The 17,523-nt window shown below is 45.6% G+C and overlaps 1 protein-coding gene across 6 annotated transcripts in view; it reads left to right on the plus strand.

Annotated features, from left to right (window-relative positions):
* SORBS1 (sorbin and SH3 domain containing 1) overlaps positions 1,393–17,523 on the plus strand; it is a 203,717-nt gene continuing 187,586 nt past the window's right edge. For 2 of the 6 annotated variants that reach the window (XM_013975103.2, XM_013975105.2), the window contains exons 1-2: positions 1,421–1,700; positions 2,352–2,460. In XM_013975103.2, the coding sequence (XP_013830557.1) occupies positions 1,661–1,700; positions 2,352–2,460 (149 nt within the window). In that variant the 5' untranslated portion in view covers positions 1,421–1,660. Of the gene's footprint in view, positions 1,701–2,351; positions 2,461–17,523 lie in introns of all 6 variants that reach the window. The other 4 variants (XM_018041190.1, XM_013975107.2, XM_018041191.1 and 1 more) reach the window with 4 other exon arrangements.

Here is a 17,523-nt window from a genome sequence, read left to right on the forward strand (position 1 = left end):
CAAGGGACACCGATTTGATCCCTGGTCCGGGAAAATTCCCCATGCCTCGGAGCAGCTAAGCCCGTGTGCCACAATTACTGAGCTCAGGCTCTACAGCCTGTGCTCCTCGACAAAAGAAGCCACTGCAGTGACAAGTCCGTGCATCGCAACGAAGAGTAGACCCCTCACACCACAATTAGAAAAGGCTTGAGTGTAGCAGTGAAGACCCAGTGTAGCTAAAAATAAGTAAAGAAATACATTTTTTTAAAAAGAAGGATTTAGAGGGTACCTCTTCTTTGCTGGAATGCATCAGAATCAAAATTTAGCTTTACAAAAGTTGTTAGAGATCAAGGGGGTCGCCTTGGAGTGTAGAGTTGCTTTGTGACATTTCTGTGCCTTGGCCTTTTGGTTTCTGCTGGTCTCTGAGGATGGGGAGTTCACTGTTCACTGAGGCAGTTCATTTAATTTTTGAATACTTCTAATTATTAGAATTCTTTAATATGAGCTGTCATCAACTTGTCTCATAATTTTCTCCTTTGAACACCATATCTCAGTGTACCTACACACCGTGATTCATTACTTCATTCATTCAGGCATATGTGTTGAGCACCAGCATGGTTTCAAGTTCAGAAATAAGAGTAAACAAGAGGTTGGGACTTCCCTGGCGGTCCAGTGGCTTAAGACCCCACACTTCAATGCAGGGGGCATGGCTTTGATCCCAGGTCAGGGAACTAGATTCCACATTTGGCAACTAAAGATCCCGCATGCTGCAACTAAGACCCACTGTAGCCAAATAAATCAGTAATTTAAAAAGTCGTTTTTTTTTAAAAAAAGAGTAAACAAGAGACAAGGTTCTTACCTCCTGGAGTCTGATGTTAGTGTAGTAGGAGGATCATTAAACTAAATGTCAGCAAGTCAAGGCAGAGACATTTACTAAAAAAAAAAAAAAAAAAAGGAATGAAAGTTTTGTATCACTTGCAACCTGTATGACCTTGGCTAAGACACTTGAGCATCTGTTCTCACTTCATCTTGCAGAGAATATTATCCCATTGGACCTTCCGAAACAGTGGGAGTTCACTGGGGTGATGGTGTCCTGTAGAATGCTAATCGCTGTCTGTTACTAAGAGCAGCGGTAGCTCTTGCTTCTAGAGCAGCGGTTCTCAAAGCATTGGTCCTCCGGCCAGCAGCATCAGCATCACTGCGAACTTGCTAGAGCTGCAAACTCCCCAGCCCCGCCCCAGACCTGCTGCTTCTCAAACTCGGGGCGGGTGGGGCCTGAGTTTTTATGAGGGCTCCAGGGGAGTCCGATGCCTGCCCCCTGCCCCGTTGAAGAGCTACTGTAGACTAGGGCAGTGGTTCTTAGTCTTGACTGCGCAGTGGAGCCACCTGAGAGGAGGGCATTTAAGCCTGTACGTTCTGTGTCCTGACAAGTCAGGTCAGAATCTGGGCAGGGCTCCTGTGGAAGCCACTCGTGTGATTCACTTGTGCAGCTGGAGCTGGAGGAGCCAGAGGTTGGGAGGGTGAGGAGCACGGATTGGGGAGCTGCCCAGTTTGGTGTGAGTCCCCGATCTGCCCCTTGCCGGCTCTGTGGCTTTTGGCAAGAGGACTCTGGCCTCAGTTTCCTTGTTTTCATAATAAGGATAGAAATGCTTATCCCTCAGGGTTGTAACAGTCAAGCGAGATGATGTGTGTTAAGTCCCTGAGGACCTGTCCGGGCTGTGGTAAGTGAGCTAGGATGGAATTTCTTGGTGGTGGCCCTGGGTTTTTGAAGCTGATGGTGCTCATCTCTCTACACTAAGCCTCTTTACCTCTTGCTTCATAATTTCCAGCCCCCTGTTTTGGAAAACTCCATTTTGTCCATGACTCTCTTGAAAAAGCAATGTCCCATATTCCAGCTTTTGAGATTCAACTTTGACACCAACCAATATTTTCTCCATACCATAAATACTCAATAAATCTTGCAGCTACTCAAAAAGATTTTTTTAAATTAATTAATTTATTTTAATTGGAGGCTAATTACTTTACAATATTGTAGTGGTTTTTGCCATACATTGACATGAATCAGCCATGGGGGTACATGTGTTCCCCATCCTGAACCCCCCTCCCACCTCCCTCCCCACTCAAAAAGATTTTATAAATTAAGAGGGAGGGAATATACTTAGAGCTGATTCATGTTGTACAACAGAAACCAGTACAATATTGTAAAGTAATTTTCCTCCAATTAAAAATAAATTTTAAAAAAGATAAAGCAGTGTCCCATTTGACGATATCCACCACAATTACAAATGCATCCACTTTTTGTTCTTGTAATTCCAATTCTTTGTTCTATGACTATGTCCGCATAAGTGAGAAATGATGTTTGTTTCTTACAGTGTGGTTTACAGTGGCACAAGGCTGGGATAACGTACATGCTCATCAGAGTAGGGTCTCCAAGCAGGTGAACCCTGTGCAGCCACAGAAGAGAGTGAGACTGCTTCTCAGGTAATTGCCGTAAAACTATGTAGGATATGTGTGTGTGTATATATATATATATATATATATATATATATATATATAATTAAGTATCTTTAATATCTTCATTTTTAAATTTTTGGTTGTGCTGGGTCTTTGTTGCTGTATGTGGGCTTTCTTTAGTTGCTGTGAGCAGGGGATGCTCTTCATTGTGGTGTGCAGGCTTCTCATTGCAGTGGTTTCTCGTTGCAAGCACAGGCTCCAGGCATGTGGGCTCAATAGTTGCTGGTGCACAGGCTTAGTTGCCCCTTGGTATGTGGGATCTTCCTGAACCAGGGATCAAACCGACATCCCCTGCATTGCCAGGCAGACTCTTATCCACTATGCCACCAGGGAAGCCCTAGAATATGTTTTTTTTAAGTGAAAAAGGCAGTGTATGGAGCAGCATATATGGGGTGCTGCCATTTGTGCAAAAAGAGGAGGGTATGTTTATTTGCTTACATGTGGATGCTGTGTGTTTGGAGTACAGAAGAAATGGGTAATGTTGGTTGCCTCTGAGGAGGACACTAGGGGACTGCTGGGCTGGGTGGAATAGAGAGTTTGCATGATAAACCATTGGGTGCTTTTCAAATTATGTGATTTTAACCCATTAAAGAGTATCATTAAAAGTGTGACATCTTGAGCTTAATCCTGCACTTGAGCCGGACCACTGTGGGGTACAGTGGGAGTATTACCATTTTTCCGTGAATTGGACACTGGCCTACTTTTGATGCCATTTAAGATTGCATTACTCTTGGCACTGTGGGCTCCAATGAACCTTACAGTCAGAGATGGCACCAGCTCTGTTTCATGTGGATGGTTGCCTGGGCAGGTCTCATGGATGCGAGGAAGTTTCAAAGTGCCCCCACCCAGCCTGGACTGGCACAACCGGCTTTGTTTTTGGCCCAGAATGCTGGGCTGTCAGGATCGTTTGAATCTTGATTCTGCCATCTATATAGCATTAACTCTTTTTTCCTGTCCTGGGCTGTCTGGGGCATTGATGAACCTGCCTCTTGGGTCTATCTTTAGTCAAGTCATTGCTGAGAAGCCATGGACAAGGTGTGGAGAAGAATAAAACACTGTGTTGTGCTGACAGCTTGTTTCTCCAGATTATCATCAAGGCTTGGAGACACCAGGGTACACATCTACAGAGTGCTGCCGCCAAGTCACTTCAGCCGTGTCCGACTCTGTGCGACCCCATAGGCAGCAGCCCACCAGGCGCCGCCGTCCCTGGGATTCTCCAGGCAAGAACACTGGAGTGGGGTGCCACTTCCTTCTCCAATGCATGAAACTGAAAAGTGAAAGTGCAGTCGCTCAGTCGTGTCCGACTCTTAGCGACCCCATAGACGGCAGCCTATCAGGCTCCTCCATCCATGGGATTTTCCAGGCAAGAGTACTGGAGTGGGGTGCCATTGCCTTCTCTGATAGAGTGCTGACCCCAGGGCTAATAGGAAGAGAGACCAGGAGCTCATCCAGGTGTAGTAAGAGCTGTGAGACACACACAAAGTACAGTGACAGCCCAGAGAGAGAGTGATGAACATTCTGTTGGGGTAGTTGTTGAGCTGAATGAATGGTCAAGATGCTTGACTATTTCACTAACTTAGCCACAAGTGAATCATGGGAGTTTTTTAAGATGCTTTGCTGAAATTAAAAAAAAAAAAAAAAAAATATATATATATATATATATAATCTCATTTCACCTGATCTGTGAGCTTGATAATCACAAGAAACAACTGGTTGCATTTTGATATAGCTTGGTCATTTGGCCATTGTGGACCCGTAGACCCACAGTACCTTTTCCCAAAGTTCTTTCCTTTCTAAAAGCCCTCAAACCATTTGTTCTGTAGTTGTGCCAGAAGTCATTCTTGGTTTGTAGTGATCAGGGCCTTTTATTTGTAGGTATCAGCATCGCCTTCGTTCTTGCTTTGAAATCGGGACATTTGCCCATGTCTCATGGCATTCGGCCCCTTTCTCCTTTGTCTGATTTTGAAGTTTATCAGTTGCGGTTCTAAGAAAGTTTTATAGTCAGTTAAATATGCATGAAAGAAATTATATGTTATCTAAGGGAAATTTGGAACCACATCAAAAAATGGAAAGAATGCTAAAACAAATCGGTCATGGCACGACCCTGCAGCTCAGCCCCTGTTAACATTTTGGTGGTGTTTCTTCCAACTATGTGAAAAATAATCAAAGCTTACAGTCACACTGCTTGAAATGACTATGTGCTTTATAGGGGGAGCCTGATGTGTAAGCTCGTTAGTAAAATTTTAGAGGAATGTGACTCAGGTGTGTTCAGAGGGTAGTGGAAACATCGAAAGAGAAGAAAGGGATCAGCTTCACCTGGGCAAGGGGATGGCTAGGAAAGGCTAAATAGAACAGGGGACCCTTGATAGTTAAACAGAAGTGGTGGTAGGTGGAGAAACAAGCAACAGAATTTTATGTAAGCTACAGTCATAACCATGTGCTAAATGTAGATGAAAAAAGCTGCCAGGAAATGTCCCCAAATAATACCACGATAGGAAAGTTGGTTTTATTTTCTCTGGTTTCTCAAATGGGAGTGTATTGCCTCTTGTTAGTATTTTTCTTAACACCATGCACATGTGCGCAGTCTTCAGCAACTCAGGGTTGTAGAACTTGGCTAGAAACCTGCTGCAGAGTCAAAAGCTGGGAGCCAGGCTGGCAGCGCTCCTGCAGCCCTGTCGTTTCCATCGGTGGGACCTGAGGTTGAAGTAGAGAAGCTAATAATGCAAGGTCAGCCCTTGCTTTTCTGTGCCGAAGTTTTACAAAGCAAGTTACTTTCAGGATGTTCTAGTGTTAAAGCTTGAGATAAGTGGGGAGGTAAATGATGTCATTGGGGGCACAGAGAATGTTTCCATGCAGATTTCTCCTTTTCTCCTTCCCTCACTCAAAAATCATGAAAATCGAACAGGTATTTACTGCTGTCATTTCCCTTGATATTTCTAGCATGCAGATTTCCCACCCCCAGCATTGATTTCCACTGATGAGACCCACACACAGGAGGGAGGGGCCCTCAGAACTGGGAAGGGTCTTGCCACATGTCCTCCAGACATTGAGTCCTATCTGATTTTTCTCCGTCACCAGGAAGAGAAGAATTGTTGGACTGTCCTGCATTCACATTTTGGCTTCTCTTCTTACTGGCTGTGAAACTGTAAGCAAGGTCTTTGAGCTCAGCTTTTTTCATCATTAAACTGGGCTGATAAAGTTGACCTCACAGTTGTAAGGATTGAACCAGGTACTTAAGCACTGGTCTAATGCTTGACCTACGAACAGGTGTTGATACATGGTGGCTGCTGTTATTCATTATTATTATTTGATTGCCAGTCACTCAGGTATGCCCTGTATGTGGTCATGCAGAAAAAACCCTGGGCCTAGGCTCATTATCAGCACTTTGCACCCACGATTCTGAATATTGACATAAAGTTGGCAGGGAGTGGGGTGCTAGTAGTTGTGGTCCAACATAAAACAGTGTTTGGCACAATTTCACTTCAGAGGTCAATTTTTTTTAAAACAAAAGATTTTCTACAAGATCCCCCAGGGGCGACTTCACGATGTTTCAGGTGTTCCCTTTACATCGATAAAAGCTGTGTTAAAATGGGAAATGTGCATGTTTAAGTAAAGCCTCAAGAACTATGAGTCACTTGACTAGAAAAAGAAAAACAAAAAGGGAAATAATTAGCAATAGGAAAGGGAGAAAAGGAGGCCCCCTGTGGGTTGGATCTTGGGACATGGAAAAGATTCCTCCTTCCTTTCTGTCTCTCTGACCTGCCACCGCATTGCGACCTGGCTCTAAGCTTTGAGGACTGGAAGCTTGTCTTGAAGTTAGTGATATAACTTCACACTCTTTGCTGGATCAGCCCCAGTTTTCACTTTTCTGACACCGAGGTCCTGCTGAATTCCAGAATCAGTGTTTCTGGTGACCAGAAAGAAGACAAAACCAGGGAAGGAAGGTGTGCCCTTCATCAGGAGAACCTGAGAAGTAAGAAGGTTGGCTCAGAAGCTGCCAGAGAAAGGATGATGGAAGAGTTAACTCATCTCTGTTTGTCTTCCTCTTAAGATGAAAAAGTCATCTCTAAATTAGGGCTGACCTATTCAGTCGCTGGAGCTCTGTGTTTGCCTTCTACCTCTGCCTGCTGTTAAATATCAGCTGTATCTGAAGGCGTGGTGCGACCTTCAGCCCTCTCCCTCCATTCCTACTCCTTGGAGACTGGAAAAATAAGGGGTCAAGCAAAAGGGGGAATTTTAGCTCTGAGGTCTGGCACACAGTAGCTGTTTAATAAACATTCTTCTGTCTCATCCGGTACAGGACCCATCTGTGGTGAGTACATCAAATTCAGGGTGTGGACAGAACTGGAACCATCCTTTTTTGTTTGTGTCTTTTTAAACAGAGTAGGTGGTATTCGGAGTATTAAGGTTAGTGTATATATATATATATATATATACACACACACACACATATATATACATATAAACAAACATGATCTTTTTGCAGAAATGTCAATTTTAACATATTTTACAAAGAATGAAATATCTGGTCTCGGTTTAGCTGCCTACTACCCTTTCTGTTAATTTGCAGAATCATACCTTTAGATCTCATAGATTAGATCTATCCTCAGTCTTACTGCAGTCTCTTAAACCTTCCAGCATTTATTGCAAAATGCTTTTCGCTTTTTCATACTCTTCACTGCGCAAACATAATGCTTCATTTGTTTTTAAATAACTTAAAGTGTTTGTTTTATAAATCAAGGTGTATTTTATCATTCCATTTGAAAGGTTTTGCCTAAGTCTTTGTGACCCCATGGACTGTCCAGTCCATGGAATTCTCTAGGCCAGAATACTGGAGTGGGTAGCCTTTCCCTTCTCCAGGGGATCTTACTGATCCAGGAATTGGAGCGGGATCTCCTGCATTGCAGGTGGATTCTATACCAACTGAGCTATCAGGGAAGCCCTTGCCTAAGTATATTTAGGCATTTAAAAGCTTGTTTTAGATACTAAAAATGTCTTCGAACTCTGTGTCTGGTATCTTCCTGGGTGGTGGGTCTGCTCAACGTTTGTCAGTTTGCTTTTCTTATTTTGCGGGAGATTGGGTGCTGATGTCATGGAGTTGGTTGGTTAGGTTTGTTATGTCTTTGATGTCTGCTGTTTGGCAGCAAGGCTGAGGGCAATCACACACTGCTCTCTTGAACAGCCTTGGTAAGTAGGGCTAGGGGAGCAAGACCAAGGCTACCGAGGCAGCGTCAGGTGGGGGCAACTTGACACTAGGCTTCCTGTTACCATCATTCTCCTCTTTACTTTTTATTCTCTCTCTCTGTGGTTTTTTTTTTGGTTGCATGGTTTTCAGGATCTTAATTCCCCAACCAGGGATTGATCCCAGGCCCTTGGCAGCAAAAGCACAGAATCCTAACTATGGACCTCCAGGGAACACCCCCTTCTCCTTTGTTCTTGCTGTGTGTCCCTTGTTTCTCCTACTTTTCCAGCCGCTGCAGTACTTTGTATACATTATTGGACTTCGTGCACCTAGGCTTGTGGTAAAGAAGGGGGCTGTGCCTGCCTTCACTCCCCCTTCTGCTCCTCCTCATAGTTCAGACTTTATTTTGATGAACATTTTAGATAATGTCCTTGGCCGTTTCCCCATGTCTTACCATACATGTAGAAGTCAGTATGGGTTTTGCAAAGAGGGTGATGGCTCAGGGGTCAGCAGCCTTCCCCAGGATGGATGCCAGCTGCTTGTGACTCCTATTTTGGTGCTGGGAGGTGACTGTGCTCACCCTTGGCGGGGACCGGCAGGGGGTGGTGACTTTCACCAGGGCGGGCAGCAGCATAGGCTCGAGTGCCGCTGAAGCCTGGCCAGCTGGGCTCCTTGGCTCCCACTGTGCCCACCGCTGACTTCACCTTCAGCTCTTGTATTTTGGCTCCTGGAGTGTCGTTCGTACTGGCCATTTAGTCTGTGCTGTTCCACAGCCTTTTCATCATTGGAATTATACAGCTTGAACATTTTTGACCTTGTAAGGCTCTGTAGAAGAGACTGTAAATTCCAGATTACTCTCTACAGCCGGGGCCGACGCTAGGGAGTGAGGTGGCTTGGGTGGATGGCCTTGGTCTCTGAAGGCTATTCTGCAGTAGGGCTTGAGTGTATGTTGAACACATCTCAGAGGGAGCTGATGCTGCATGGAAAACTGGTGGGTTTGAGCCCAAGGGAAGCTTGGGGATATATACCTGCTTCTTTCACGGCATTTTTTTTTTCCCCCTCAATTTCCTCCTGGTTCCAGTGATTCTGGCTTAATTAAGTGTATGGTAAACAGTCTCCTTTAGCTTGTTGCTTGAAAGTGAAAACAAAGTGTTTCTGGCTTTGGTTTGTGTCCAACTCTGCTGCCCCATGGACTGTACCTGCCAGGCTCCTCTGTCCATGGAATTCTCCAGGCAAGAATACTGGAGTGGGTATCTGTTCCCTTCTCCAGGGGATCTTCCCAACCCAGGGATCGAACCTGGCTTTCCTGCATTACAGGCCGATTCTTTACTATCTGAGCTACCAGGGAAGCCCCAGAGTCCCAGCTTGTTGCTTATCCTTGCTTTATTCCAAGTCAGTTTCAGGGGACCTAGTAGGAAAGTCTGTGGCCTGTCATTCCTTCCATCCCCACCTGAAACCTCAAAGTCTCTAGTTAACCTTCACTTTGGGTGATGGAGGGCTGAGCCACAGCATGGTGGGCTCGTGGCAGGGGCCAGGCAGATGTGATTTTGTGATAGGTTTTGACTGATAGGCATGGTTATGTGCTCAGTGGGTCTCCTCTTGTAATGACCATCCAGCCCACTTCAATATTACTGGGGAAACAGCTTCTCTGGGGCCCACGGAGGTGAAGGACTCATCCTGGGTTGTATAGTCATGGAAGAACCCAGAACAGTTGTCTTTCTGCAAGTGTATTTTAACCATGTTGCATTGACTCACCGAAGCCTGTATACCCTTCAGTCTGGAGAAACTTACACTCAGTGTGGGGAGAGGAACCTGAATATGGCTAATAGCAGACCCTTTGCAATCTAATTTGGGTTCTGATTCTAGCTCTGGTACTTATTAACTATGTGATCAACTATGTGATTAACTATGGTGTGTGCCTGACCGATGAGGGTCTGTTTCCTCACCTGCAGAGTGGGACCCATACCTGCTTCATTAGGTTTTGAGGGTCACCCTGGACTGTTCCTGGATGTAGCCACTGGGTACACTGCGGCTCGCAGCAGCATTTCCCATGCCTTCAGAGTTCAAGCCAGGATGAGGTTGGAGTCATCTGTCCCGCTTTCACTGATCCTGAGGAAGGAAGAGCCCCAACAAATTCCAAACCTGCCTGGATCTTGACTTCATTTAGCACTTGCCCTGTGAACAAACCAAGGCCCTGGGAGATCTGTGCCCATTGGAAGAGGATGCCTGTGGGTTTAATAGCATTGTAGGTTTTATAATCAGCCATTATTAGCTAGTTGATTTGGCAGAGGCAGATTGATTTTTTTTTTTTTTTCTTTTAACTGGGGCCGAAAGAGTTGTATGCTTTTCAGGTAACCGTGAGGCAAGACCTTGTGACTTATCTGTTCATGTGCACAGCCAGCTGAACATAGACTGGTATGATTCATTTCTCAAATATTTGAGTGCCCAGTGTATTCCAGACACAGGACAGAGTATCAGGGAGACACTGGGGAGCAGAAACAGACCTGGGCCTTGACTCCATGGGCTTTATGTGGTTATGGGGAAGACAGACTGTAAGACAGACTTCTTCATTGCCTTACAATGATTAGAACTTTACCCTTACAGTCTAGATACACTGGAGAGAGTTAACCCAGACTGGGAGACCAGTAAAGGTTCACGAAGAAGTGACAATTGAACTGAGCTGAAAAAAGACTAGGGGAGTGGATGGGATGGGTGATCTGACCTTCTGTGACACCCTCTGAGCCTGTCACCCTCCCTTTTTCCGTTGGTCTTTTAGGAGGCAGTTAATCCTCCCGCAGTCAGTCCTACTGTAATTTCAAATGTATGCTATATATATTTATATTTTTGGCCATATCTCTCAGCTTGCAGAATCTTAGTTCCCTGACCAGGGATTGAACCCAGGGCCCTGGCAGTGAAAGCATGGAGTCTTAACCAGTATATTGCTAGGGAAGTCCCAAATGTATGCGTATTTTTAAAAATTGCATAGTTTTCAGGACAGTGATATAGTATGGCTACTGGTTTAGGAGTTAATATAATCTTCAGGCATTTGTTACATGTCTGCTCTGTGGCATGCATATGATCTACTCTGTGGTTCACAAACATTGTCATCTAATCCTCTGACCAACTCTGCCAGGCGAGTCTTATGACTTATGGGTGAAGAAATGGAGCCCTAGAAAGGCTCAGTGACTTGGGGTTTGTCTCCTTTTGGTCAGTGATGGGAAAACGGGGGTTTAAACCTCTGGCCTCCTGCCAGATCTGCTTGTGTGCTCTTCTCCCTCTCCCTCAGTGGATGGACTTTTGTGATTCCATCTTGAGGCTCCAACTCCATCTCTGCAATCTGGATTCCAGCCTTCCAGTCTGTACAGGAACTTTTGGTGCATGGTCCACTTATCAGTCGAGGATTGCTGTCTGTGTCAGGTCAGCACTGAGACTAAGTGAATTTGGCTTGTGGTGCTTTTAAAATTGCTTTTTGAGTTCAAATCCAGAATGAATGGAGGGAGGTCATAGAAATAGTCACTTGAAGTAAGTGACAGTGGGCTGGATAAAAAGTAATGTCGATATCACTCCTGCTGCCAGCAGTGTCCCTGTGGGCCATGGGAAGAAAAATTGGTGTGGGCTGGTAACTCTTAATTACTTAGAGGTGAATCTTGGTGACTTCCCAGTGACTCGTCAGTGAGGGCTCTGGGTAAGGTAATCTCTGTCAGTCACCCCATCTCTCAACCTCAAACCTTTTGCCTGTAAAATGAGATATTAATTCTGCTTTATCTACCTCAGCATTGCTATGAAATTCAAATGAATTATAGGATCTTAGGATTAGAGGAGAGCATCCCTAAGATACCACATTTGAAAATGTTCTGTAGGCTTAAGTAAATGAATGTCACTTTTGTTGACTCACCATTATGCTTCATGTTAATAGCATACCATACTTGTTCTCAAACTTCAGCTATATTAGAATCACCTTCAGGGCTCATTAAGCTACAGATTGCTAGGCTCCTTCTCCAGAATTTCTGATTTACTCGCTCTCTCTCGGGTGGGGCTAGAGGCTTTGTATGTCTGATACGTCCCCACACGATGCTGATGTTGCCATACTGGCGACCACACTTTGAGACCCACTGACACATACCGCCCAGACCTGGAGCTGCCTGGCTCTGCCACTGCCTCAGGGCTGTCACCTCATGGCAAATAGATGGGGAAACAGTGGCAGACTTTATTTTTTGGGCCTCCAAAATCACTGCAGATGGTGACTGCAGCCATGAAATTAAAAGACGCTTACTCTTTGGAAGGAAAGTTATGACCAATCTAGACAGCATATTAAAAAGCAGAGACATTACTTTGCCAACAAAGGTCTGTCTAATCAAGGCTATGGTCTTTCCAGTGGTCATGTATGGATGTAAGAGTTGGACTATAAAGAAAGCTGAGCGCTGAAAAATTGATGCTTTTCAACTGTGGTGTTGGAGAAGACTCTTGAAAATCCCTTGGACTGCAAGGAGATCCAACCAGTCCATCCTAAAGGAAATCAGTCCTGAATAGTCATTGGAAGGACTGATGTTGAAGCTGAAACTCTAATACTTTGGCCACCTGAGGCGAAGAGCTGACTCATTTGAAAAGACCCTGATGCTGGGAAAGATTGAAGGCAGGAGGAGAAGGGGACGACAGAGGATGAAATGGTTGGATGTCATCATCGACTCAATGGAAATGAGTTTGGGTAAACTACGGGAGTTGGTGAGCGACAGGGAGTCCTGGTGTGCTGCAGTCCATGGGGTCGCAAAGAGTCAGACACGAGTGAACAACTGAACTTAACAGAGAGAGAGATGGGAAATGGTGAGTGTAGCTGTCAGTTCCAGGCCGTGTGGTAGCCAGAGCTAAGTGGGCATTGGCCAGGTGGCTGTGATGTGTGGAGTTGGGTGGAAGCAACTTCACTGTTCCCTTGGATCCCTTTGGACTTGGTAGTTAATGCTTCTCAGGACTGCGGTGTGTGGGGCAAAAGGTACTTACTGCAGCGTGCTTTGGGCCTAACTTGGACAGTCCTATCCACATTGGTGAGCTCCTGCATTCTTGAGGCTGGCCCAGACCCACCCACACTCCAGCCCTTTTTGGTGCCTGCAAAGAAATCACCTTCTTTCTTATGATCTTCCAAGGTTGCAGGGGAGGGAGAGTCTTCCTGCTGCGCTTTATGGCTCATCAGCACTTTCTCTCTCTGTCCCTCTAAGAGATTCTGATTGTTCCAGCCTCTTCCCTCTCTTCACATGTATGGTTTCTGTTTAAACCTCTTTCCTAACTGAAGCACCCAGCCTTTTCCTAAATTACTCCCATGTCAGAAGAGGACAGGCTGGAATAGGCTAGCAGCAATTCTCACACTTTGTGGGCCATGTTGAGTGTCTGGTTAAAAACGATTCCCTGGCCACGCCCTCAGAGACTTTGATTTCTCAGGTCTAGAGAGATTCCAGGGATTCTGATGCTTGCATTGAAGAATGATACTTAAGGAAATAACTAAAGAGATTTTAACCTGCTTTTTAGTCTGCTAACATGTGCTGGGCACCATTTTTATTCTAATCACCCCCGAGTGCTGCTTGCCCATCTGTCCTCCTCAAAGTCTCCCCCTTTTGAATCTGTATTCTGGCTCCAGGAGACACTTGCAGCTAGAAGGGGATGCGGTTTGCTTAATGGTTTCTTTCTTGGTCGACCAGCAGATGACCTGGGCTGTAGCTTCTTGGAGTAGAAGAAAACCTCAGAATATTGGTTTTGTCCTCTAAGAGAGGTCTGTTTAGTTGAGTCGCTCCGTCATGTCCAGCCCTTTGTGGCCCCATGGACTGCAGCATGCCAGGCCTCCCTGTCCATCACTGACTCCCAGACCTTGCTCAAACTCATGTCCATTGAGTCAGGGATACCATCCAACTATCTCATCCTCTGTTGTCCCCTTCCCTTCTGCCTTCAATCTTTCCCAGCATCAGGGTCTTTTCTAATGAGTCAGTTCTTCGAATCAGGTAGCCAAAGTATTGGAGCTTCAGCTTCAACATCAGTCTTTCTGGTGAATATTCAGGGCTTATTTGGAGTGTATTTCTTAGTGCAAAGTCTGCTGCTGCTGCTAAGTCGCTTTAGTCATGTCCAACTCTGTGCGACCCCAGAGACGAGAGCCCACCAGGCTCCGCCGTCCCTGGGATTCTCCAGGCAAGAACACTGGAGTGGGTTGCCATTTCCATCTCCAGTGCATGAAAGTGAAAAGTAAAAGTGAAGTCGCTCAGTCATGTCTGAGTCTTCGCGACCCCATGGACTGCAGACCACCAGGCTCCTCTGTCCATGGAATTTTCCAGGCAAGAGTATGGAGTGGGGTTGCCATTGCCTTCTCCGAGTGCAAAGTCTAGGTGACCTTGTAGCCCACATTTGCTCCATTCTCACAACTTTCTGTGACTCATAATGGGTTTTTAAGTTTTTCTTTATATGGCTGTCTGATGAGCTGTCACTGGACTGATTTTTATCTCAAACTATAAGCCTCTTAGAAGCTATGATGTGTGCATAGTGATAGGCATACAGACATTTAATCAATGGTGGGGTAGGTAGCTTTTCCATGATGTTTTTGGGCTGGTCACCCCTTGATCCTTACATTCAGCTCAGAACCATGGCAATAAGGGTCTAGAATTGCCTTGATCTCCACAGTGCCTCTTAGCTGGAAAGCCATTTTTAGTACAGGCTCTTGAGGATTGCTGTCATCAAACAGTATTTCTAAGGAGGGAGCCTCAGGCAAGTCTGGTCCCTAACTGAAGACAAAGTTTTTAACCAAAAATAGACTAACATCAGAAAGGGAGCTGGACAGACAACTCTTCCACTGCACCACTTGTTGGCAGAGGCTGCTGGCTATGACAGAGCTTGCCAGGCATCCACCATGGCAGTAGATTACTCATAAGGCTGGTTGAGTATGAGTTTTTGTGTATGAGGGAGAAAGAGAAAAAGTCCTTAATTCAAACAGCATTCTTCCTATGTCTCCCAAGGATATATTTTTGTCCTCTTAAATGTTTGTTTCTTTTTTCCACATAATAGTCAGTGTTCAAGATTGTGGAGAGGAAATTCAGGAAATGTCCCAAGAACCCAGTTTTCAAAAGGGCCTGGGCAAAGTCTCAGCATTTTCTAAAGGGCTCTTTCTCCTGCGGATCCCTTCTGCGGTGGCGTGCCAGTTCCCTCCAGCAAGATGGCTGGTGCTTGGCCCATTATTTGCTCTCAGTCTAAAGTAACTTTTTGGTTCACTCTAGTCTTTTTTAATTTGTAGCTTATTGCATCTGGGTTACTAAATTTATAGTGAGACCATGGCAGCAATTCAGTACAACCACAGACCCAACGACAGAGCTGCGAGAGTCCCTTGTGGATAAACCTGGCTAGCCCACAGAGATCTTGCAACCATGTGCTGCCAGGGTCTTAAGCCCAAGTCTGAATTTAATCTTCTTCCTCCTGCCCTGAAACTGCCATTGCAAAGCTCCTGGTTTTCCTCTGCTGCTCCACACGGCCAAACTGAGGTGTGGCTAGTAGAGAGAGAAGGGTTTCCAGGGCCGAGGTGGATGGAACCATTTAAGTTCAAGGAGACTGATGAGGAAAGGGGTGGTGTTCTGATTGCATTTTTAAATGGGTTGGGAATAACACTGGCTGGGAAAACATTATCAAAAATCTGCAAAATCAACATTCTTTCTTCCTGATAAATATGAAAGCTCGGCAGCTGCACCTCCCTCTCACGTGTTTGGCCAACTGCTGTTTGGGACATTGTGCCTCCCTTGGCGGTGTATGGGGGCTGATTGGAGCCAGGGTTGGCATCCCAGCTCTTTGCTGGATGGATCAGGGTGTTTCAATGCTCTCAAAAGCTAGACAAGCTCAGGTTGTCACTGGACTTAAGGGGAGGCTAGGGGGCGGGGGACAACATCCATCCATCCATCCAGGGCTACACAGACCCTTTGATATCCCTCCACATTGCTAACCAGGTTTTTCGAGTTGAGACGCAATGCAGGCATGAGGTGATCTTATTTAAAGTCAGAGGTGATTCGTGGGTGACTTCCTTTCCATCAGGATCTTCACCCTTTTAATCACCCCATAACCTCTGTTATACAAGAGGATTTTGTTTATTTCAGAGAATCGGCCCACACACAGGTTTGAAGCAAGTCCAAAAGGAACATTTGCCACCGTATAAAAACTTGTCTTGCTGCTCTTTGAGAACCGAACTACCTCATCTGGTCGCCCCTCTGCACGCCCCCCACCAGTTTCCGGCTTCATTTGCCAAAAACTCACGGTATGGGAATTACTGGTATACCTCTCAGAACAGGAGCAATGGCCTTTTTTCAGGAAATACTTGGGGGAAAGCAGAACTGCCTCATTTATGCTCCTTTCTTTCTTTAAAATATGTTCATATATCTTCACAAGGAAATGGCTTGGAACTGTTACCAGGAAGAATGCAGCAGTGACTAAGAAGAACCATTCTGATACTAGAGCGCAAGCCTGTCAAATGGAATCTATCCCTTTCTTGACATGGACTCAGGGACCTGCAGTAGATGCTGTAACTACTGTGTATGTGACCCATGTCTGAGCTCAGGGAAGCATCTAAGGGGAAGGATCCCATTAGGAGCCTAAAACTAAAATGGAAAGTGAGGGCCGGATGATAAAGCTGCAGGTGAATTCGCTGCTGGCGGGGTTATCAGATCAGATTTGTATTTTCTATGGGAGGCCGTCCTAGGATTGTGCCTGGTCAATATTCTTTTTCATCAGACCCTTGCAGCTGTTGAAGTCAGCTGTGTGAAGTATGCAGTTCTCTTAGGGCTGGAAGAGAGAACTTACAGTTTTTCAGATTAATCTGAACCAGAAAGTTCTTTTAAGATGTATCCAACATCTGAGTTACAAAAGCCGTATATGTATAGGATGAGGGTAACCTGACTTTAGAAGAAGCTCTTGTAGGGGAGAAAAGACTTAAAACGTTTTGGATGATCAGAGAAACACGCAGGTCCTTCTCAGAGGGATGGAGGAGTAGGTGGTTCTTTAGCTCGATACCCTGATGGTTTTAGGTTTGCCTTTTGGTGGTAGTTTAGTTGCTAAGTCATGTATGACTTTGGCGACCATATGGGCCATAGCCTGCCAGGCTCCTCTGTCAGTGGGTTTCTCCAGGCAAGAACACTGGAATGGGTTGCCATTTCCTTCTCTAGGGGATCTTCCCCACCCAGGGATTGAACCCAAGTCTCCTGCATTGCAGATGATTCTTTACCACTGAGTCACCAGGGAAGCCCAGGTTTGCCTTCTGAATCTATTGATGTCCTCACAGGGGGTGGTGCTGGGTGGGAGAGCCTGGCCTTTCCTCCTGCAGGTCCCCAGGGGAAGTGTGAGCTGACTCTGACTTTAGTCCCCCTCCCTGGCTTCTCTGGGAAACTCCCTTGCCCACACAAGGCCCATTCTGTGCCTACACTGGCTTTCCCAGACAGGGGTCAAAGCTCTTATTTCTGAGGGTTTTCTAGTCGGACTTACAGCTGCTTTTGTTCAAAGAAAGGAAAAAAAAAAGGCAGCAGGGACCTTAGAAAATGGATGAATGGAATGTTTTATGTTCCTGTTTTAAACTTAAAGACAATTCTGCAAATGCAAAAAGTAAGAAGAATATGACTTCAGGTCCGTATTCCGTCAGGTTTAGGGTGTCGGGGAGAATGGTGTAGGTGTGAGACGGATGAAACAGGAAAGTGGTGTGGGGTGGGGAGGAGAGCTAGTGACCGTGGGCGGGGAGAGAGAAGCAAGACATGCACGGGAAGAAACCAGGCACACGGGCAGAGAGCTGGAAAACCCTTGGAGGTGAAACCAATTTTCAGGAAGGCTTTCACCCCACTGCTGCAATTTGA

This window comes from Capra hircus, chromosome 26, assembly GCF_001704415.2.
Source record: "Capra hircus breed San Clemente chromosome 26, ASM170441v1, whole genome shotgun sequence".
NCBI classification, from domain to species: Eukaryota; Metazoa; Chordata; class Mammalia; order Artiodactyla; family Bovidae; genus Capra; species Capra hircus.